The sequence below is a fragment of the Motacilla alba genome, chromosome 9, assembly GCF_015832195.1.
Source record: "Motacilla alba alba isolate MOTALB_02 chromosome 9, Motacilla_alba_V1.0_pri, whole genome shotgun sequence".
In the NCBI taxonomy this organism is placed as follows: Eukaryota; Metazoa; Chordata; class Aves; order Passeriformes; family Motacillidae; genus Motacilla; species Motacilla alba.
Window position 1 is genome coordinate 4,690,033 of NC_052024.1, and position 22,471 is coordinate 4,712,503.

Consider the following 22,471-nt stretch of genomic DNA (forward strand, 5'->3'; position numbering starts at 1 on the left):
AACACAAATATAATCACCTGCAGGGAAAGATATTACACAGGAATTCTCTGTAGTGTCAAGCAAACAACTTTTATTATTAACTCTGGGTGAAGGAAACTCCTGTACTGAAGGTGATCAACACTGCACTGCCCTCAGGAGGAGGAAAGAGACTGCTGGAAAACTCGGAGCTGGGAAGATGCCTTACCCCAGCAGAACATTAACAAACTACCAGTGCCCTCTTCTGGCACTTCCAGACATCTGGATACTCCAGTTGAGCCAGAAAACCTGGAATATTTTGTCCATGTGTATGAATTATTAGAGAAATCTTGAGAATTACTCTTCAAAATTTAAATGTTACTGAAAGCAAAATTATGTAACTGTAAAATGACCAAGAATGTCAATCCTGCTTTTCTTCACACATCCAACCTTTTCTCTTCTTCTCCTAATTTTCACCATTTCCAGTGCTGCTGGGGGTGTCCCAAAGCAGGGAAGAGACACTGTGAAACAAGGGCTGTCCCCAGCAAACAGGTGCCACTTGGGCACAGTGCCCACCACACTGGGCAGGGTGAGGAGGGTTGAACCACCACCCCGGGCTTGGTCTCCTGCCCTTGGCCAGAGGATTCTGGGGGACAACATTCCAGCAACTGGAGTTCAGCCAAACTAACTTGAGTCACTTGGAAAGCCAAACAAAAAACCTGAGGTTGACAGGACATCAGCAGCTCAGCCTGAGCTGGGATAAGACACTGAGGGGCTGGAGTGTGTCCAGGGAAGGGAACAGAGCTGGGGAAGGGGCTGGGGCACCAGGAGAGGCTGAGGAAGCTGGAAAGGGGCTCAGCCTGGAGAAAAGGAGGCTCAGGGGGAACCTTCTGGCTCTGCACAACTCCCTGACAGGAGGGAACAGCCAGGGGAGTCGGGCTGTGCTCCCAGGGAACAGGGAAAGCAGGAGAGGGAACGGCCTCAAGTTGCACCAGTGGAGGTTTAGACTGTATATTGGGAAACTCCACTTCCCAAAGCATTGTCCAGCCCTGGTGCAGCTGCCCAGTTACCAGGTCAGTATCTAAACTGCTGCCACTCTTCCTTTCCTCTCACTGCTCTCTTCAGTTATTTTATATCATTTCAAGCAAAGCTGTCAGCAACAGGAGATGACAAAAATAACACAACCATCAGGATTCATGCACATGGCATCACCTGCTTTAGTAACTGATCCCAGGGCTCCAGGGCTACGTGGACACATCGTGTTCTCTCTCCTCTGCTTAGACTGCACGAGGCAGGCTCTTCCCAGTGTTAAAACACAGCTACTTCACAGCTACTGGTTGAAGTCTGGCTGGCTGACTGCTCTGGGTGCAGGGAGAGCAACCCAAGGGACAAACACAGCCTCATGCTCGTATGAGCACTCACACCCCCCCGAACTCAGTCCCGACTATGGCGTGGCTGGATAAAACACACACTGTGTCAATTCAAGAAGCAAAGTGACAGAGCAAGAGAATTATTCACGTTCTTCTCTTGCATTTGCCACCAAAGCAGTGTGGCAGGAGGGTCTGTGCTTAGATTAACACTTACTGGTTACTGGCGTGGCGTTGTTGGGGGTGTCAGCCCGCAGGTACTGCGTCGTCTGCGTGGAGGGCTGTGACAGCCCCTGCGAGCTGCTGCTGTCACTGATGCTGGGAGGAAACAAAATTGCAGATCAACATCACTGCTTGCCACTCCAACACATTGCAAATTAACCTGTCCAGGTCAAAAACCAGGAGGTTTTCCAGGCAAGACTTTAAAAGAGCAGAGTTTTTGAAGTCGCTCACACATGAGGATGTATTTCAGGTGACTCAAAAATCTTGGCACTAAGCAAACACCTTCCTCCTATTTGCTTTCCAGAACTTGATCTTCTGGTACTTCTCCCCACATTGGAATAATCCAAGTGACAAAACATTCCTTGCCAGAACCATCCTGTCATACCAAGAACAACTATTCCATTCCAGGAAAGATTTGCACACATTTCTCTCATGGCATTGATGTCCCACTCAGACAAGGGTTCTATTTCACAACCTACCCTACTTTGCCACTCCCCTCCCTAAGGGGACCTTTTGCCCCTTCCAGCACCACCTAAAATGTGCTTTTTGAGATGCTTTCTTTGGGCAGAAGGATCAGGGGTCCACAGAGCACCCATGAAATAGGAAAAACACAGCCTAAACCACAGCAGGCTCACTTCTGTCTTATTTTCATAGTCAAAACCCTACAAAAAGGGCTGCTGCAGCTGTAATGGCCAAAACTCCAGTTAGCGGGTCAGATGGCAGGGCCAGAAGCTTCTTTGTAGTTCTCCCCCTCCAAACACACACAACCATCCCCCTGCTTTCATCCAACTTCAAGAGGGTTTTCCGCTGGGAGGACAAAGAGGAAACTGGTTTGGGATACAATCTCTGCTTTGCCAAATAATCAACATTTAAGGTTTCTTGAGATGCTGCTGAGCAGTGGCCAAGCAGGGTCAGCCACCCCTGTAGGGCTGTCAGACATGGCTGGTGATGCCCTCCAGGCCCACTGCTACCTTTAAAGCCAGGCTTCCTTTAAAAACCAGAAATCCAAATCCACTCTTCCCCATTATAGCACAACCATGGATGAACCCACTGAATTTTTTCTTTGGAACAGAATCTACTGAATCTCACAATACAAATGTACTCATTTATAGCTGACCTCAATCTCTCCCTGGAATATTTTTTTTTTTTTTTACAGTTATTCCCACTTCCAGGTGCAGGGTTCCAGCACAGCACTTAGCACGAGCCTAAAAACCACAGATGCTGCTCTAGCTCCTCCCCTTTAACTTCCTTCAGAGTTTTTGAATGAATATTCTTTAGCACTGGCAACTTATTGCTGCTTATTTGAACTGTTTCCACTATTGCATCCACAGGCTGCCTCAGTATGATCCACTCTGCAGCAAGCTCTCCAGGAAGGAGAGTCTTGGCATGGTCACCACACCAAACACCAAGGCACAACTTGCATTTCCTTTTCTTGCTCTGGCTGGAAACTCCTTTTGTAACCTGATCACCCACTAGCCCAGCGGATTCCTTTGGCTGGAGGCAAGTGTGAGGAAGGAATTATTCTTTTAATGCCTGTTGCAAGATTGAAAAAACTCTCTTTTGGGTTGGCTACATTCTGGTTTTTAGGTTTAACTCACTTCCTGATTTCCCTCACTTGCATATTCTGGCAGCTATTTGAACGATGCCTTCTTGCTTTAATGACTCCCATTATCCTGCTGTTAAGCCATGCCAGCTTCCCTTGGCACTTTTCCAGTGCCTTTGCTGTGAGGTTTGCAGCATTTGCTGCAGACTTCCAACACAATGTTCCTAAATAATCCATGTGCAGCCTGTAAACTCGGCTTGAGCTTCCAGTTAACAACCCTCCTCGGTTTTATTTAGTTCTGGGGGTTGAAATTAAGAGCACCAGTGGGTTTTCCAGGCTCTGTTGCTCCTGGGAGGTCGTTAACCCTAATGACATTGTCATATTCCATTCAGGAACCTTTCACAGAAACAGTCTGAGATTATTATTCACAATCAAATCAGAAATTCTTGCTTCCCTCAGTGAGTTTGTCCAAAACAAACCCCACACCTCCTGATTTTCAGGCACATTTTGCTTCTGTTACACCTTTGCTCCGGCACTGCCCGAGCAACAGCTTTTACACAGCAGCACATCCACAGTTCCGCCAGGCCAGGCACCTTCAGGCTCAAAAAATAAGTCATCACATGGTGCTTGAAGAGCTAAACCCCAAGAGCTGCACAAACTTCATAAAATCACACAATGGTCCGGGCTGAAAGAGACCTCAAAGATCATCTCAGCCCAAACTCTTTCCACAGACAGGGAAAGTGCCCTGAATTTATCAGAATTTATCAGTAGGATATACAGGGATTCAGATTAAATTATTAACATCTGCAAACCACAAAGGACTAACATTAGATGGATTTTTAGCTTTATCTCCACAGAAAGTCAGTCGGTTTTTTAGGGTTTTTACCTCATATCTCCACAGAAAGTCAGTGGTTTTTTAGGGTTTTTACCTCGTATCTCCACAGAAAGTCAGTCAGTTTTTTTAGGGTTTTTACCATCCCCACAGAAAGTCAGGGGTTTTTTTAGGGTTTTTACCTCGTATCTCCACAGAAAGTCAGTCAGTTTTTTTAGGGTTTTTACCTCGTATCTCCACAGAAAGTCAGTCAGTTTTTTTAGGGTTTTTACCTCATATCTCCACAGAAAGTCAGTCAGTTTTTTTAGGGTTTTTACCTCGTATCTCCACAGAAATCCTGTGCAATGGAGTAGAGTGCAGGACATCTGATCACACTGCTGGGCTGGACACCTCTACACCTCACTATCCCACACTATTAATGGAATGTTCTTCCTTTCTGAATTAAAGCAAGCTGCACATCCTTTAACACCTTCAGCTGATTGAAACCCCTCCATCAGACAACCAGGCACAAGTTCATTTGGTTACAACCGAGAAACCACAACTGCTCCATGCAGTGGCACTGCCAAAGCCACATGGGCTGGGGACACCAGGGGAGGGAATGGCAGGGAGAAAACTGAAAGGAACAGATGAATGGATAAGGAGGAGGATGAAAAGATAAAGCTACTCCATGAGGCTGCAGGCAGCACAGAAGCAGTTCAAGATATCCTTTCACAGGGGTGACCACCCACAGGCTGCTTTCCAAAGGATCCAGTTTCACACTGCCTGCTCCTGAACAGTTGCAACTGATGCAGGCTGTTCACACAGCCTCAGTCCACCTGCTCTTCCAGCCTCCCTTCTCCTCGGTGTTTAATCCCCACTCCAATGCCCTTGGACTCATGTTACAACTCCATTTTCCCATTTTCCATGCATGTGCTATGTCTTTTCCTGATTGAAAATATATGTGAGAGAGCCCAACACTGCCAGTTTTATAACCAAGCAGTTGTAATGCTCAGACTGTACCCTAAGGCTGAACTGAACACTGCAAAATCAATCAAAGTAGGGAAAACTGAAATTCAGTCTCCTGCAGGTGTCAGTAAAACCCAAATGTTTTCATCCTGTCATGTAAAAGCATGGAATGGTTTGGGTGGGAAGGGACCTTAAAGCCCATCCAGTCCCACCCCTGCCATGGGCAGGGACACCTTCCACTAGCCCAGCTTGCTCCAAGCCCTGTCCAACCTGGCCTGGAACACTTTCAGGGATCCAGAGGCAGCCACAGCTGCTCTGGGCACCCTGTGCCAGGGCCTCATCACCCTCACAGGAAAGAACTTCTTCCCAATATCCCATCAAAGGTAAATAAAAGTAAAAACTCTCTGGCAGTGGAAAGCCATTCCCCCTTGTCTTAGCATTCCAGGCCCTTGTCCAGGAGCCCTTTAGGCACTGGAAGGGGCTCTAAGGTCTCTCTGGAGTCTTCTCTTCTCCAGTATGAGCACCCGCAGCTCTCCCAGCCTGCCTTTCCAGTGAGACCAAGTCAATTTTTCCTTCAACTCTGACAATCCCTGCAGATCTGATTCTGTCTGAATCTTCCCACTCCACACAAATATTCTGGCAAAACCTGAACAATCCTTCCACCTCACCCACACAGGCAGCATCTGCTGCAGCTTGCCATTGAGAGCAGAAATTGCAAATTACCATGGAGTGCTCATTTTGAGACTGAACTCTCACTAATCTGAGTAAATATGTCCCAAAATCACACTGGGAAAGCTTGAATACATACCTGTCATCCAGCTCTATCCTTTTCATGCTGTGGAGGTGCAAGACAGCCAGGATTATTGCCACCAGGAATATCACAGCACAGCACACACCCACACTGATATAGAACACGCGGGTCGAAGTGGTGGGAGCTGCGTTTACAGGATCGACTGCAACAGATGTGGAAAGTTACTGAACCCTTCTCAAAAAGGAGAAAAACCAACAAAAAGCCCCAAAGAAACAACATTTGTTGGTTTGTTATGGCAACACAAGCAGAGGGGCTGGGGGAAGGGAGAAGCAGCAGCCTCAGCCATCCCAAATGTTCTATAAGGTATTCTGGAGAACAGCTACCCTGGACAGTGGGAGGTGAAGAGAGCACTGAGCACTCTTTCCCACTGCTTTCCAACAGCATTTTGGCAAAAACACTCCCACTTTGGGTATTATGGAGCCACAGCCAGTGATATTTCCAGCTAGAAGAGGAGAAAAGGAAACTACCTCATTCTATTCCTTCAATAGTGATAAATTGAAACAGCAAACTAGACAGGTCCTAAGGTTAAGAAAATAGATCAGAGCCATGTACAGAAACCAGAGCCCCTAAGTTGTGATACACAAGTTGTTACAAGACCTGGAACAGGGCTTTTTCCTCTTCACTAGTTAAAACAATTAATTACCAAAAACCCTCTGCAATACTGGGTATAGTACCTGGGGACTGGTTTCATAGGGAAAGCTGTGGAATCAAAGCACATAAAAAGTTTTTCAGTTTTTAAGCTCCAAGTTGTACATTCAGGATTACTTACAGATAGCCTTGCTGCTGTTTTTATCAGCTGTTGGAGATTTGACTTCTGGTTCAAGCTCTAAAGAGATGAGAGAAAGCCATTCATTAGGTTTGGAGTACATTTATTATTGCAGCCCTTCACAATGTCTCAGGTATGGAAAAACAGATCTGCTTTTCCAAAGAAAAGAGCTGACTGACGGACTACACTAATCCCTACATTATTTCCATTGAAATACCTAACCAGGTAGAATTAAAATCACGCTGAAGCACACAGGTCAGCTATTTCAGCACTGACACACATGTCCAGGGAGGCAAAGTTTGAACCCACTGAATCCTTGTGAAACCCTGCAGCTTCTCCAAGGTCCACAGCAGAAGAAAGAAGAGGTGCAGAAAATGTGTTTGCTAAGGCACTAAACAAAGACCTCACAGAATCAGTTCCTACAGGAGAGAAAATCATTGCTGGGATGTTCAGTGAAGACTACCCTGATCTTTTGGAGGAAATCCTGGCTCCAGTTGAATGTTGCTCATCCTAGGAAGGGGTCAGAGATGCAACCACAGGCACTGTGCCTTTTCAAATGATGCCAGACAGGAGTCAAAGAGTTAAAACAGAAGGATGGAAGAGGTGATGTCCATTTAAATACTCATAAATATGCAAGTGAAGGTAGAAGGACAACACTCAGCTATGTGTGGTAACAGTCCTTTAGAAAGTGGGTAAATCTTCATGAAGCTTACTCTGAGTCTGGTTACCAAGAAGAGCAGTGCAAACCTGGGGAAAGCAGGAGATGCCTCCAGATGAACCTCCCCCACCAAGAATCTGCAGGCAGCAGAGGGAATCCCATGGATTTCTGCAGCTGCACAGGCACAGTCCCACTTGCACACCCCCCTTCCTGCTCTCAGTTGTGTCCAACACAGCACAGCCCCTCTCCACTCCTTGTTAAGCCAGTGCAGCTTAGGAAAAAGTAATCCAAGGCAGTGAGAAATCAAAGAGTTGGGTTTTTTTTTATCCCTTTTTTGGACTTGAGGAGGAGCTGTCAGGAATGCCCTGAGCAAAACCACTAGCAAGGTCCTGCATATTCCTAACTTAGGCATTAAATTCAATCAGAAAGCCCCATATGCTCTACACCCATCAACACACACCAAATAAAGCCATTTTTTTGTCTTTATGAAGCTGCAGAAACGAGATCTCTGTAAGGACCACGTCTGCTGGTTCAGGTAGTGGCTCTGACTCACCCCCTAGTGAACTGTGTGGTGCTTCTGGAAAGCTCCATCACACATCCACAGCTCAGTAAGCTGTGAATGGCTCAGCAGGGCTGACTTCCCCCACTTGGAGTATTTGAAAAAAATAACCAGGAAAACATGAAATAAAGGTAAAAACATCAACATTACGAGCCAGACCTCCATTTTACTAGAAGGAGATTCACTTTACCAGAGATACATTTTACTAGAAGGAGAATTAAGAATGGTCTCCCCAACGTTATGTGCTACAAAGCACGGATGGTTCTTCCCTGAGCTCATCCTTAGATATTTCTACTCAAGAAAAGTGATAAACCCCTCTTTGGAAAGACAGCTACTGTCCTCAAAGGCTCCAGGTAAGCTGAACAGAGGCAGGAGGAGCATGCAAAGAGATAGGTGGCAATCCCCAAATACTGCCTAGGGGTGGAACACCACAGGCATTTTTTAGGAGGGCACAGCTCCTGGTATTCTCCAAAATAATCTTCCTCTGATGATAATGAAAATACTAGAAAATCCTAGGAAAATTCTAGAAAGCAACAATAGTAAGCAGGAACAATCCAAGAATAAATTATGCTTGCAGATTCACAAATGGTAACACAGAAGAGTCAATTAAGGATTTCCAAAACCTGGATTATCTCCCAAGATTATTTTGTACTTCACATCTAACAGACCAACACCTCCTACACTCACTAAACGGCCAATTTTATCACAATTTATAAACTAAGTAAATTTTCTTGGTAATTTTTAGAACAATTTGAATTCTCAGAACGCGGCAGTTTTGAGGGAACTGATTTCTTCTTTTCAAACAGAGAGAAAATGTTTTTTGTTACATGTCTATTAAAAGGTCAGTCAGTGCAGTGGAACTCTTGGGGAAGTTGTTCATTCATCAGCTTCTGCTTTAACCCAAAGTCCTCATTCCTCTCTGAAAGGCAGAATTTTACCTGGTTTCTTCCAATCCTCCCCAAAATTCACTCTGTTACTCTTGTCCTGGATCATACACCATCCCACTCCCTTTTCCTACCACACTTAAACAGTAAAAACTTTAAAATATCTGAAACTTCATCTCTTACTTTTGTAGCACATTTTCCTTCGTTTGAAATTTAAAACTGTGATGTTTTTTGAGGAATTTATTGTTAAGTTGAGCTGCATCAGTATTGTGACGTCGGAGTCGAGTCTGCCGGTGCAGGAGAGTTCGACACGGAACACTGTGAACACAACACAGGGGTTACAGGGGACTGGGACACTCTCAGACTCTGAGATAACATTTAAATAAGGGCCTTTCGAGATTATGTTTATGAAGCACATTATAAGCATCATAAATTATCACATTATAAAGAACTCGATGCTAAGAAATGCTATTTTAGTCTTCACGCCTCATCACTTCAGCTATTACAGCATTAAAGGACGTGGATTTTAAATTAATTGCTGTCAATTTTATTAAGGGTTCACAGATCACTAAAACTGCATTTGTGGCTAAATGACCATTATTCATCCGTGAGCTGGATGGGGGTGGGGAGTTTACCTGAGAGGGTGCGAGGAACTTCTCCTTGTAGAGAAATGTTGGCCTGGGGCAGAGCCATAGCCATGGGATCATGGACCTGAAATCCCAGTTTATACTCAACCTGAAACAACAGTTGGGAGAGAGAAAACACATCAGAAATCTGTCCTGCAGTATAAAGAAATGCCACATACCTTTTCATAATTCTTCTTGAAAATAAAAAAAAATACATTATTTTCAAGGAGTGCCAGTAATTTTAGGCATCCGTATTCCAAGTTTTTTATGTGATATTTTAGTATCGAGACTTTTGTGACAGTTCAAATTAAGAAAGCCAAAACACAAGCCACTCTTGAAATCATTCCTTAAAATCTGGGGCAGAATTCAGAGTGCTTGTATTTAAAAAAAAAAAGAAATCCCCCACAAACTTCACTCACTTATACTTTTAAACTTGTTCAAAAGTCAGTTTGTTAAAGCTGCTAGAATTCAAAAAATTCCCCCTCCCACAGTCAGTTTAACAAACAAAATTACTTAGAAATAGTTTATTCAACTACAGTCAAGATTTTGTTTCCACTTAAGAAGCTGACTCTGCAAACACTCATTCAAAAAAAAAGTACAGGACCTATTCTAAGTCATAGCTCCTCTTGGAAATTCATCCTACCCCTCCACTCTCAGCTGAATTCATTTGTTTGACTTTGTGCTAATAGTTAGATGTTCCCCCTTTCTAAAACATAATATGGTTTATTTCTGTTATCAATTTATTTTTCAGTCAAGATGCCAAGGGAAGAGACTCAGCCCTGTTTCTGAGCTCCTACAAGTCACACTACACCAAGTTAAGAGAGGAAGATGCTGAGGGATGGAATCCCAGGAATGGGAAGCTCCAAAATTCCTCCTCAAAATTCACAGCCAGGCCCAAGGAAACACAGGGCAGGGCCACCAATGCAGGGAGCCTGGGCTGAAGCTGTGACAAGGGAACTCCTACTCAAATGCCAAGTGACTGAACTGTCACTGTGCATGTGGAATATGGGATCAGGGCTGGCTGGCACTCAACCCAACTTCACTGCAGGCCGAAAGTCAGTCCTCTTAACAAGTTACACCTCAAAGGGAAGAACAATGGCAGGAGGAATCTTCAAACCCTGCACTGGTGGAGTTGTTTAATACTACTGCTCCTGCTGCAGCCTTTCCTACTTAAGGGCAGAAGAAGAACCATCACTCAAGTCTAAAAGAACAGAATGAACATCTGGTAGAGACTAAACAGATCATTTCATATATGAAAATAAATTGTTAAGTAACTGGAAATGTTTCAGAATGTAAGAGCATACGCAATCTCTCTGACAGCTGCTGCTACATGCTCCAGGCACAATGATTAAGTGACATAAAAAGCCTTTCCATTTAATCAGGGCTCAGAAATAACACACTGGATGCTGCTTTTATAGACTCTCCTTGGCTCCAAGCATATGTTTCTAGAAATCTCTACAACATTGCTCTACATATGGATTTCCAGAGGCTTCAGTTCATAGCTGCCCTTCCGTGTGTCCAATGCACCAAGGGAAGAGATTCCACAGCCAGTGGCTTGTATGCATACACGAACCTCGCCAGCAGCAAGAAGTATAAAATACTTTGAAATGAGTGCTTCAACTTTCTAAAATAAGGAGCAGCTTGGACGTATGCCATCTTAACTCATTGCCTGCAGTCATATAAATAAGTAATTTGCATGATGCATATGCTAATTTTTGCAAAGAAAAAGGCCATTAAATGACAGCAGTGGGTATTCACCAAGCAGACCAGCTCATGTCTCAAGTACCCAGAGCAGAAGTCATGCCTGCTCACCTTGGATTTGGCATGCCAGGTGAAGTGGAGATTGTTGGTCTCGCTGGGTATCAGGAGATTGAAGGACAAGGCATAGTGATTAACCACATCATTCCTCACGTAAGACAACTCTGCATCCAGACCTGCAAGAAGAAACAGAAGAGTAAGACAGGGAAGAACAGGACCAAACACATTGGAACAAGCAACTTTTAGGACCAGCAGCTCCATTTATATCTGCATGTTTAAGCAAACACTTCCTGCAGTCCCTAAACTCCAAGGCAGGTTTGGAGACCAAGGCTCACAGCCAACAGCTCTCCCAGAGTGCTCCAAAGCCTTACAGAGAAATCGCTTCAGAGAGGTGCCACAGCCTAAGGAACAGGTAAAAGCTGGAATGTAACAAAAGAAAACATATTTTTTCACACAAACATCCAGGAGAGTCATTACAGGCTGTCCTGAACATCCCCTGTTCTGCTTCTGGGAATCACAGCTCGTTTTATTTACAACTGTGTTCACTCAAACCAAACTGCTCTGGATTATCAGTCAGTTAATCACAGGTTATTCCTTCTGGACTAGTTCATTTCTTGAGCCTGAGACACTTAGGCAGTATGGAATTACCTTCAAGGTAATTAGATCACAGAATGGTTTAGATTTAAAGCCCCTGCCATGGGCAGGGACACCTTCCACTATCCCAGGTTGCTCCAAGCCCAAATCAACCTGGCCTGGAACACTTCCAGGGATGCAGGGGCAGCCACAGCTTCTCTGGGCACCCTGTGCCAGGCCTAACCACCCTCACAGGGAACACTTTCTTCCTAATATATAATCTAAATCTCTCTTTTATAGTTTAAAGCCATTCCCCCTTGTCCTATTACTGTCTGCTCGTGTAAAAAGTCAGTCCTCCCCATACAGAGTGAGAGGTGACATTTGTACACCCAGCAACACCAACAGTTTGTGTCAACCCTTTGCTCTCTGAACATTTAAGTACACGTAGAGACCTGAAAGCCCCACAAAACTATTCATGTCAGGGCACTAAGGTGCATTTCCCTCCATAAGACACAGCCTGTGATATTATAAACACTGCAGCTGCTGTTACTTTTTGTGGCACACGATCCAAGGTCACGCTGAACACAGGGCAGGACCCTGCAGCTCACCCTGGGTGTCAAGAGCAATTAGTGGTAGGGCAAGCACTGCTTCCCTGCAGGGGTAAAATTAATCCCAGCTCCATATCCTCAGACAAAACCACAGTGGATGTGCAGTCAGTACCATTTGTCCCTGTCTCATGCAGCTCATCCTCCAGTGCTCCCAGTTAAATGCTATTGATGCCAGGAGAACAACGGGGTATTATCACGTTGGGGTCACCATTTATTGCCACGTCTGGGGTCACCATTTATTACTGTGGGTCTTCTGGGCAGTCTGGACTTGGTGAAGGGAAGGAGAGATCTTGACTCCATTTTAGAAGGCTGGTTTATTATATTATGATATATATTACATTAAAAAAGACCACACTATAACTAGACTACAAAGAACAGAGAGAAAGATTCATCAGAAGGCGAGACAGGAATAGAAAGGAATGAATAACAAAGTTCTGTGACTCCCAGAGAGTCCCAGAGCTGCTGCCTCCTCGATTGGCCACCAAGTAGAAACATCCCACACTGACCAATCGAGGAAGCACCTGCTGCATCCCACAGCAGCAGATAACAAATTGTTCACACTTGAAGCTGAGGCCCTTCAGCTTCTCAGGAAAAGAAAATCCTAGCAAAGGGATTTTCACAAAATATCACAACCACAATGGGGTAAATCAGACATTGAATATTCCACACCGAGGGAACAGAGTTCAAACAGTCCCAGTACAAATGGGAATGGAGATAGCAGATTCTGGGATGTCTCCTCATGGCCTGCCAGTACCTAAAGGGGGCTCTTAAAATACAGGAAGACATTTTTCCAAGTGAGACAGTCACAGGACAAGGGGAATGGTTTTAAACTAAAAGAGGAAAGATTTAGATGGGATATTAGGAAAAAATTCTTCCCTGTGAGGGTGGGGAAGCCCTGGCACAGTGCATCCAGAGAAGCTGTGGCTGCCCCAACCCTGAAGTGTTCCAGGCCAGGCTGGATGGGGCTTGAAGCAACCTGGGCTAGTGGAAAGTGTCCTTACCCATGGCAGGGGGTGGAACCGGATGAGCTTTTTCCAACCTAAACCATTCTGTGATTCCATGAATCATTATTTTTATGGCTAGAAAGTCAAAAATATTGGAGAGGCTATGACTTCAAGATGACAGCATTTAAGGCATCCCGAAATCATTTTAAGAATCTAGGGAATCATGAAAGGCTGGCTTTTTTTAAGAAATTAAGGAAAAATAAATTGAAGCCAATCATTGAACTGTGTAGACAAGCTGCATTTGAAGAAAGGGAGCATCAGCTCAATAGAAGTAATTCCTCCTGTTTAGTGCAAAGACTGGGTACAGATCAGTACAAAGTGACACTTTCTCTTATTTCAGAACTTGATTTAATCCACCTTGTTTCCAAGGTGCAAAAAAAGCAGACAAGATGTTCCTCTTCATTCTTGTTGCTGTTAACCACTTTTATTCCATGCTGGCTCATCAGGGTCCCAAAACCCCACAGTTTAATCACAGGTACTGGGGGTGGCAAGGGGGAGAACCCCAAAGACTGGATGCACTAAAGCAATCAAGATAATGGAGTAATCCCAGAGAGAAATGATCTCACATGAGATGTTGAGCAGAAAAAGATGCAGGTGCTGCTTTAAGTGTTTAATGTGAACAGCCTGAGACAGTCCTTGTACACATAGTCCCTACTTCCACTTAAAAATAAATGGGAAATGCAAAAATGTATCCACCAGCAAAACAGGGAGGAGGGGGAAGCCCACACAGCCCCAGCAACCAAACTAAATTTTGAACACACATAAAAGCAACAGCAAACTTCAAAAATCCCTGCCTGGATAATTTTTACATGTCTACATGTTTAGACATGAAACCCTACTCAGAGTAGGCAAACACAGGAGTGTAGAGAAGAGCTCACAACTCAGACACCTGGCATTAGATCCAATCACGATGGGAAGGTTTAAAGACAGAACTTTCATTCAAATGAACACCATTAAGTAAAAATAATTTTAAAAATTAGGGAAAAAATAGCAAACTGCATTTGGAACAAGAAAGCTGCCTCTGGAATAAAGAAAAGCTTCTCTTGTTGATAAACGGTCCCAGCAACCAGAGGTTCACAGAAACATTTCAGAATTTCAGGATGATAATCCTTGATTTAACAGAAACTTTGTAGAGAAACTGGTCATTGTAATCAAATGGGTACAAAGAAATAAAACTGCCTATTGCAAAAGCCAGCTTCATAAGAATAATATAAAATACAATCCTAACTGAAGCTGTCAGAAGTATATTGATGTGCAATATCATCCAAAGGTGTACAAAACCAAGTTACCCCACAGAAAATCAAACCTCTAAGCTTTAATAGTGGTACAACACTGAGTAATTTCATTTTATAGGACACCAATGTTTTGTGCCTGTACTGCCAGAAAAAGCTCCACACTAACAGGAGACACTAATTATATGAATTTCATAAGCAAAATATAAGAGCTGCATGAACATCAGTGCTGTGTTGTATTCAAAATATGATGCTTCAAGGCTGGCATAGAAAAATAATTCCAGAGGTTTTGTACTGCAGCTCTGAATTCCTAAAAAAAGGCAGAAGATTGTCTGGTTCAGAATCCTGTTCCCATCAGGGAGCTAAAGAAACTGCCGAGGGAAGGATTCAAACACAAGGACGCTTTACCAGCAGATTCTCAGTGCTTCCAGTGTTCGTGAATCACAAACTTCAGGAAGATCCTCAAAAAGGCTGGAGTGGGACCTTTTAAAAGAGGCTGGAGTGCCAGGACAAGGGGGAATGGCTTCCCACTGCCAGAGGGCAGGGTTAGATGGGATATTGGGAAGGAATTCCCTGAGAGGGTGGTGGGGCCCTGGCACAGGTTACCCAGAGAAGCTGTGGCTGTCCCATCCCTGGAAAGTATCCCAAGACCAGGCTGGATAAGGCTTGCAGCACCCTGGGTTAGTGCAATGGTCTCTCTGCCCATGGCAGAGGGTGGGACTGGATGGGCTTTAAGGTCCCTTCCAAACCAAACCTTTCCGTGACTCCGTGATTAAACTCACAGGCAGTATCTCCCAATTTCTTCTCACGAGATAATTTTTCTCCTAGAAATCTGGGTCAATGTTTTCTCCAAGCCTGGAAACTGATGGCTACACCCTTGGGAAATGTCAGTGTTTCAATACTGAACAGTAATTTCCCCTTTTAAGCTTATCAACGATTAAAACATTTCCCCTCTAGCACATCTTTTCCCATCAGTGAACTCAGACAAAATTCCTTTCCCATGCACAGCTAAGAACCAGGGTCCTCCCCGACAAGCAAGCTCCCATCTCCCCACCTCCAATCCACCACAGGACAGATCTGCTTCCAGGCCATCCTTCCATTTCTTATTTTTCATCCCCTCACTACCTCCCCAACTCAATCCTGAATTCCCCAAGCACTCTGTCTGTATAATTTATCTCAATCAGGCCAGCAAAACACACGGAACTTTGCAGCTGAACCTGCCAGTGAGAAAAAGCCCCAGCCTGTGCTGCAGGCAGGCAGCCAGGCAGGCAAGTGTGCTCTGCAGTCACAGGGGAGCCCAGCGCTGATCCCAGGAGCTGCACTACATTCCAGCCCTAGGGGAAGGCACGGGGATGGTACAGCCAGGTCAGGAATCATGCAGGGCACTGCAGAGAACAGCAGTGAGAGCTGTGGTTCACTGATGGGGTGTGGGATCCGAGACTCACCGTGACAGCTGAACTCAGAACGGCTTTAATTCTGCACTTCCCCCTTTTCATTCAGACTTGCAAACTTACACATGTCTGGCAACATTCCTTATTTAGGCCTTCAGCAAGCCAAGTGCAAGGAGTCAAGCTGGCACTATGCAAGGAGAACAAGTGGGGGAACACTCCTCAGTGAGTTTAACTCCCTGGATTAGTGAGGATGCCCAGGAGCATCCCACGTGGAGGGTGAGACTGCAGCAGCACTTAGATGGAGCTTACACTAAAAAAATCCTGTGACTTCATCAGATGCTGTGAGGTTTTTCCAAAGCGTGCTTTGGACATAGGTAGCTTAGAAAAATGGCATCAAATGAAGCAGGTCAATACACAGCCTAAAGCAGTGACCTCAACGTTTCACTTTTTTAGTGCAATTCTTCTGAATTCAGCAGTAGCATAAGATGCACCAGCTGAGGCAGCAGGCTGCAGAGGAAAAGAGAAACAAGCTCTAGTTTCTCAGTTGTTTCAGATTTCAAGAATGCTCAGTAAACTACTAACCTAAACCTCCTTACTGGTGGAGGGGAGGGAAATAAGAAACGAGAAAATGTCATTCTGCAAGATGCTGGGTTCCTCTGAAGGTGCTCAATTCTTGCACTATGTAGGGCAAATCCAAGACGGATTTAATGTTTTATGTTCCAAATGGAATAATAAAAGGAGAAAATAGGTGGCCCTAGGAGGAAAACCCAGGTGCAATACAAACAGCTACAAGAAATGGGCAGCTCCTCAGTCATTTTCCAGGCAAAGTGGCAAAACATAAAGAAAGGAGTAGAGAGCCCTACAAAGAAATATCACAAAATGCAGAGGAGGAAAAGTAGCTTCTGTTGGTTTAGGCAGAATATTGGTGATCAATGCTGACCAGTTTGAAAAGCTGGGCTGCAGCATTGCTTTGGCAAAGCTCCCTAAACAAGTCCATATGCAGACAAGGCACAGCACGGAAGGATCTGGTTTCTCCTTACTTGGACTTGACTAACCTACACCAACACACATGAAATCAGTTCAGAGCAATGCTCTGCTGGATTCCAATGCAAAACCACCAACCTTTTACCCAGGCAACCTCTCAATCTCACCATTAACTTCCCCATCTTTGTACCTTGGGCACAGACTTGAAAGAATAAATTAAAATTGAAGGCAAACAAAAAGGTAAATTTAAGCAGCAGCACAGAGAAAGTCTGTCATTCTTTGCACTGTTTAACATAACAAAGCATCTGAAGAAGCTCAGAAAGGAAGGGGAGAGGCCAACTTTCATTCCTAGATGCCAAGGATGCTGGGCAGCCCTTGTGTTCATGACAAAACTGAATCATGTCAGTCTAGCAGCCTAACAAAACACTTCTTTTCAAACGCCCCTCTGCAAATGCAGTCTAGCTTCAACTCTTTTTTTTTTTTCATTTTAAGCACAATATACAAAAGAAATTTGCCTCTGCCACCATGTGAAAATTGGGTTTTATTTTTATGAAGCAAACGTATACTGCAACATGCACCAGTACTAACACGTTCTTCTTAAAGATGACAGCAGTGTTTAGGGGTCTCTTACCTGGGGTTGCACTTCGTTACTAAATCACTTCAAATCTCCATAAAATAATTCTGGCAGATTTGTCTTAAATGGGGAGATGCAAAATGAGTGTGCAATGCAAAAGTTTCCTGTTCTTTTGCTGCTTTGCAAAAAGCAGCATTTCATGAACAGCAGTCTGGTAACAATAGCTGACAATTATCTGTCCAGTGGCTCCCCAGCAGAGAAATGACTGAAATTTGGGGTTGTTTTCTTAATGCTCTACTCTGTAATTTAAAAGAGTTTCTTCATCAGCAGCTGAGAAATCTCTGCAGTGTGACATCAAATCACCACAGCCCACCCAGAGCAGAGCCACTCCTGATCCTGACTCACAGCCACTGAAACCAATTAAAGGCGCGATTTACCCAGCTCAGTGAGTTATGATCTTTATATAAAGATTTTATTTGTTCTATTATGTACTCCAGAGAATGAGGCCTCTGCTCCTGAGCTGCTCATCTGGGTCAGTCCTCTGGCCACAGCAGAAGTTTCCACGCCAGGATGAACACTCATGTGAGAGTACAAACCCCAAGGTTCAACGCCCCTCCAACACCACTCCCCTCCCAAGCTTGCTCATCCCACTCCATAAACACACTGGATTCTCCCAGCACAACTTGCCTTGCTGAAAAAGACAGCTTCTTTTTACTTCAATTTTCCTTTCATTTAAAGTGCACCCTAAGTCTGAAACACTGACTTTAAATGCTAAACTTTTCTGGTTTTGCAGCATGTTCTGCAAATGTCCACTAGAAAATACAGCCCAAACATAGGGAAATGTGACTGCAGAATTAAAAATCAGCTCTTGACTACTGAAACTTCCTTCTTTTTTTTTTTTTTTACAGGGTAGAGAGCACACGTTCCCAGAGCAAACCTTATTAGTTTTAATGTACTTAATTAATTCAACAATCAGCTTTGCCCAGGGCTGAAACTACAGCTGGGAGTTCAAAGATAGAAGGAAAAAAAAATGCAAACTGATCCACACGGATCGATTTAGTTCGGAAAACAGCAAACTACTGGGAATGCAATACTAAAGCCTCTGAAAATACTGACACACAAAAAACTACTTACATCATATTTGTGCATATCCAGCGTATAAAATAATAAAGTGAATTTTGCTCTAATAAAACAAGTAACTGACCACAGTCTTCCACCTGCATTTTTACTTAAGCTTTCCACAAAGCTACAGTCTGTCAGTTAAGAGTTGTCGGTCAGGATTTTGGGCTGAAATACTTGTTTTTAAACACCTCACACGTTGGGAGTCTGTGGAAAAGATGACTGATGAAAAATAAAATGGCCAAAACAAGTTAAACCTTCACCAACATGGAGATGATGAAGCGGCAGCATTTCAGTCTCCTAACACGGGCACCAGGGACTGTCAAAGGATGGTGATCAGTGTCAAGCCGAAAGATAAAGCAGCAGCACAAACCCAGCAATGCTCACACCTCTGCAAGCTCACCCAACTCCAAGGAGCAGCAGCAGAGGGAACGTGGGCTGTGGTTATTTGTTACCTGGGCAGAGTTGACTTCTCACGGGCTGAAGGGGGAATACAACGTGAAAGGCATTCAATTTGAGGAAATACCCAACATAACTTCAAGGCAATTAATGCACCCTTAAAAACCGACCGAGGCTTCCCGGCAGGAAATCTTAGCAGGAAGCTTCCCAACATCCAGCAAATGGGAGAAAAACTCTTAGCTGAGAGCTCGCATTAAGTCCTTGTGAATCTTCACAGGCAGTTCACCCCCAATTCACCTCATTGATACTGTTAAATACAATTTGCAAATTCAACACCCCAGGCAAATGGGATTTTTTTTCCACTGAAAGGCCTTTTGGAAAGTCAGAGGGAGGACTTCTTCACTTCCACAGGAAGAAGCTCCCCTAGGAGATGCCACCTGCTGAAGTACAATCAATATTTAACTCGATCCATACTAAATAGAAGATATTTATTGTTCCTAGGACCCACCTGCTTACCCTTTGTCTCTGAACAGCAACTACATTTCAACCACCTGCTTGTCTTCTTGCCTTCACCTACAGAAAAAAAAATCACCACTTTTCTGCTAGGTAGGATATAAAGATCCCTGCAGAAATAGTTAAATGACCCTTGTTAATTGGGAGGGGAGGAAAAATGCAAACCAAAACCCTGTATCTCACCTCAGAGCGAAACGCAAGTGGACTCTGCTCCTGAGAACACCTTTCTAAATGAAATTTGGCCGTTGCAAGAAAAAGAAAGAAATCCTAGAAAACTCACCAGAACAGCAGCCACGTTGCTGTTAACAGGCAGGATGGTGCACATGAGTTACCCGATGCACCAATTCCAAAGGAAAAACGCAGCAGAGATGCACAAAATGGATACTTGAAGGCAGAGGAAAATCAGTGGCAAGGACTTAGACACAGGGCGAGGGGAAATGGGACAAGAGGGAATAGGAATGGCACAGGTACAGGGTTGGAAGCAACTGAAAGGAAACTCAGTAATACAAAAAAATAAATCTAACTTCAGGGAAAAATATAAAAGAACTTTATTCTTAGGTGTACTTATTAAATAAAAGTTTAACTTAGCAGCTATGGCAAATCTCATAATTACTGTAATATGAAGTTTGATGTTCCTTTTGAATTAGAATGAAAGCAAACACTGAGAATAGAGAAAAGGTTCCCCCCTCATGAACTGCAGTTGCCAAGAGCATAGCCCTCAAAATAAAACCGCTGATCAAATGCTCAGTAGTGCCCCAAAGCTTTGGAAGGGAGCTGCTGTCACCTTCCCAGCTAAAACACCACCACCTCAGAGGTATGCCAGGTGTCATTTGGGCTCGTGAGTAACGTGTGTTTGTGGTGTTTCCGTGTCACCTGCCCAGAGACATTGTGCCATTTTATTTTTATTTCATTTAGTCACAGCAATGCACCCACGTGTTGATTTAGTTATCCCTGTAGACAAGACCCTAAGTCACTTCCAGAACAGCGTCCGGGCCAGTGCCACGGCTATTCCAGTAATGAGTACCTGACAGAGCACAAATAAATTTAATATTAATTAGGAAGAATAGACAAGACACACCCCCTCCCGCAGTGCTTCTTGTGGGAAATGGATTTATAGAAAATTTTAAAGTTTGGTAGAAGGTTCATATAGTGTGTATTTGTATGTAAATTTAGATATAAGAAATGTTGATTTAGAAATGCTATGGAACAGGATAGACATTATTGAGAGAGAAATAGAATTAGAAATAAGTTTTAAAAGGTGGTTTTGTAAAAAAGATTAGATATTTTAGAGAAACAGAACTATGAACAATATTGTAGTAGGATTTATGAGAGGTAATTTTAGATGATTTATTTTAAAGTATTTGTAGTATAGCATGGTAAAAGCTGATAGGTTAAGAAATGTTTATAGTGTATTGTAATTAAGAAATAGTTGGTTTTTGATTGTAATGGTGTGAATTATAACATTTGTATTGGTTTATTTTTTATATGAGACTGAAAATGGAATAAAAGTTTCTAAAATGCCAAAAAAACCCACTTCAGATCCCTCAGCTTTGAAGTCTCCTAGTTCTCTGCCCAACAGGATTGCTGAAGGGATGATGGACTGTCCACATCTTTTGAGACGCTTTGAACACTTTCATCAGAGTGACATGGATTGTTTAACACAAAACCAAGCTCTAAACAAACCAAGCCAGCTCTCTTCACTCCTGTGGCCATCTCTAAACTTACACACCCTAAGTATTTTTTTCTTTTATTAGGAATTACTCGGCAAGGCCATCAACTTATTTCATAAAGGCCCAAACAGATTGGAAAGGATAACCATCATTAGTTTATCAGCCTGCTCCAGCTCTCCACAGCTCCCACGCCCGTGCTCCCGCTCTGCTCTTTCCCAAGCAGCGTGCTGAAATCAATATACTGGTTAATTTAATTACAGCTATTCAACACCCAGTAAGTGGCAGGGAAATTCTAAAGCATCGCATTAGTTTCATGCTGTTGCTTCTGCTCCCAGCTCTCTGGAGCAGTCAGTGCAAATATGTGAGTTATCCGCTTGAAAGAAGGACAAAGGCAGCGATGGAAGAGGAATAATGCCTTTGAAGCCTCAGCCATCGCGCCCTTTGTGCCACCACAAGGCATTTGCAGAGAGTGTTAGCATTCATCCCGACATGGGAGCTGCTGGTGCTGCTGCCACTCCGGGGGAAAAAGGGAAAGGAACTCAATTCACCAGGCACAACTCATTAAATGCACTTCAGCCTGTACTCCCTGCTCTCATGGCTGAGACCCCGAGCACGATTCAACCCTGCACACTAAAGTACAGAGGAGTAACTCTGACTTAACACCCGTCCGCTGCAAGGAAAGCAGGAGCCTCCACGATATTCCAGTCTGGATAGTTTCAGGTAGGAATTAGTCATCAAGTCACTTCACTAGAGCTCAGCACAACCATGAATCAACACATTTGGAATTTGTCACATTAATTCAGCTTTTCCAGTATCCAAACACAACTGTGAACAGCAGAAGGGGAGGAGAAAAACACAAGGCTTCATCTTTTAAAATACTCGGAGTGTACAGTACAGCTGCCTCCACAGCTCCCACTCTCAGGAAAACACCACCCTGGGATTTTTTGTGCCTGTGAACATGAACCCTATCTCCTGTATTTCCCTCTGCACAGGTGGTGTTGAGGAGCAGTTTCGGTCCCTGCCTTCCTCTCAGTATCCTGAGCCTTTCTTGCTGGCTTTTCTCATGCATGCAGGGAGCTGTGCCTCCATTTCCTCTCTTTCATTTCCATTCTGTCTGTGCACTGGAGGGAGAAAGAGACCAAACAATCAGCAGTGATAAATAAGATGCTGCCAAACAGAATGCAGGTGTAAAGTCACAGGAGTGAGGAATGCAGCTTTGGGAATTTTTCCCCTCACCACCACCGGGACAGCCTTCAGAGGTCAGGTTTCTTCCAAGTCCCTGACACACAAATGTTACAAGAGCCACACGCATTTATCACTAGGCAGACCTTGGCCTCTGGGGAGCTGAAATGGCTGTTTCCTCCTAGGCCTGAGCACAGACAGAGCTGCGTGAGGCAGCCCAGACGTGCTCTGCCCTTGCAGTCCCGCCTGAACACAAGTTTCCAGAAGGAAAGAGCCTTCTCCAGGCAGGATTCAGA

General features: G+C 44.0%; 1 protein-coding gene across 2 annotated transcripts in view; it reads right to left on the reverse strand.

Annotated features, from left to right (window-relative positions):
- Positions 1-22,471, reverse strand: part of RYK (receptor like tyrosine kinase) — a 62,519-nt gene that overhangs the window by 32,910 nt on the left and 7,138 nt on the right. For both annotated transcript variants that reach the window (XM_038145880.1, XM_038145879.1), the window contains exons 2-7: positions 10,981-11,102; positions 9,178-9,277; positions 8,726-8,860; positions 6,445-6,501; positions 5,673-5,817; positions 1,540-1,640 (exon numbers count right to left, since the gene is read on the reverse strand). In XM_038145880.1, the coding sequence (XP_038001808.1) occupies positions 1,540-1,640; positions 5,673-5,817; positions 6,445-6,501; positions 8,726-8,860; positions 9,178-9,277; positions 10,981-11,102 (660 nt within the window). The remainder of the gene's footprint in view (positions 1-1,539; positions 1,641-5,672; positions 5,818-6,444; positions 6,502-8,725; positions 8,861-9,177; positions 9,278-10,980; positions 11,103-22,471) is intronic.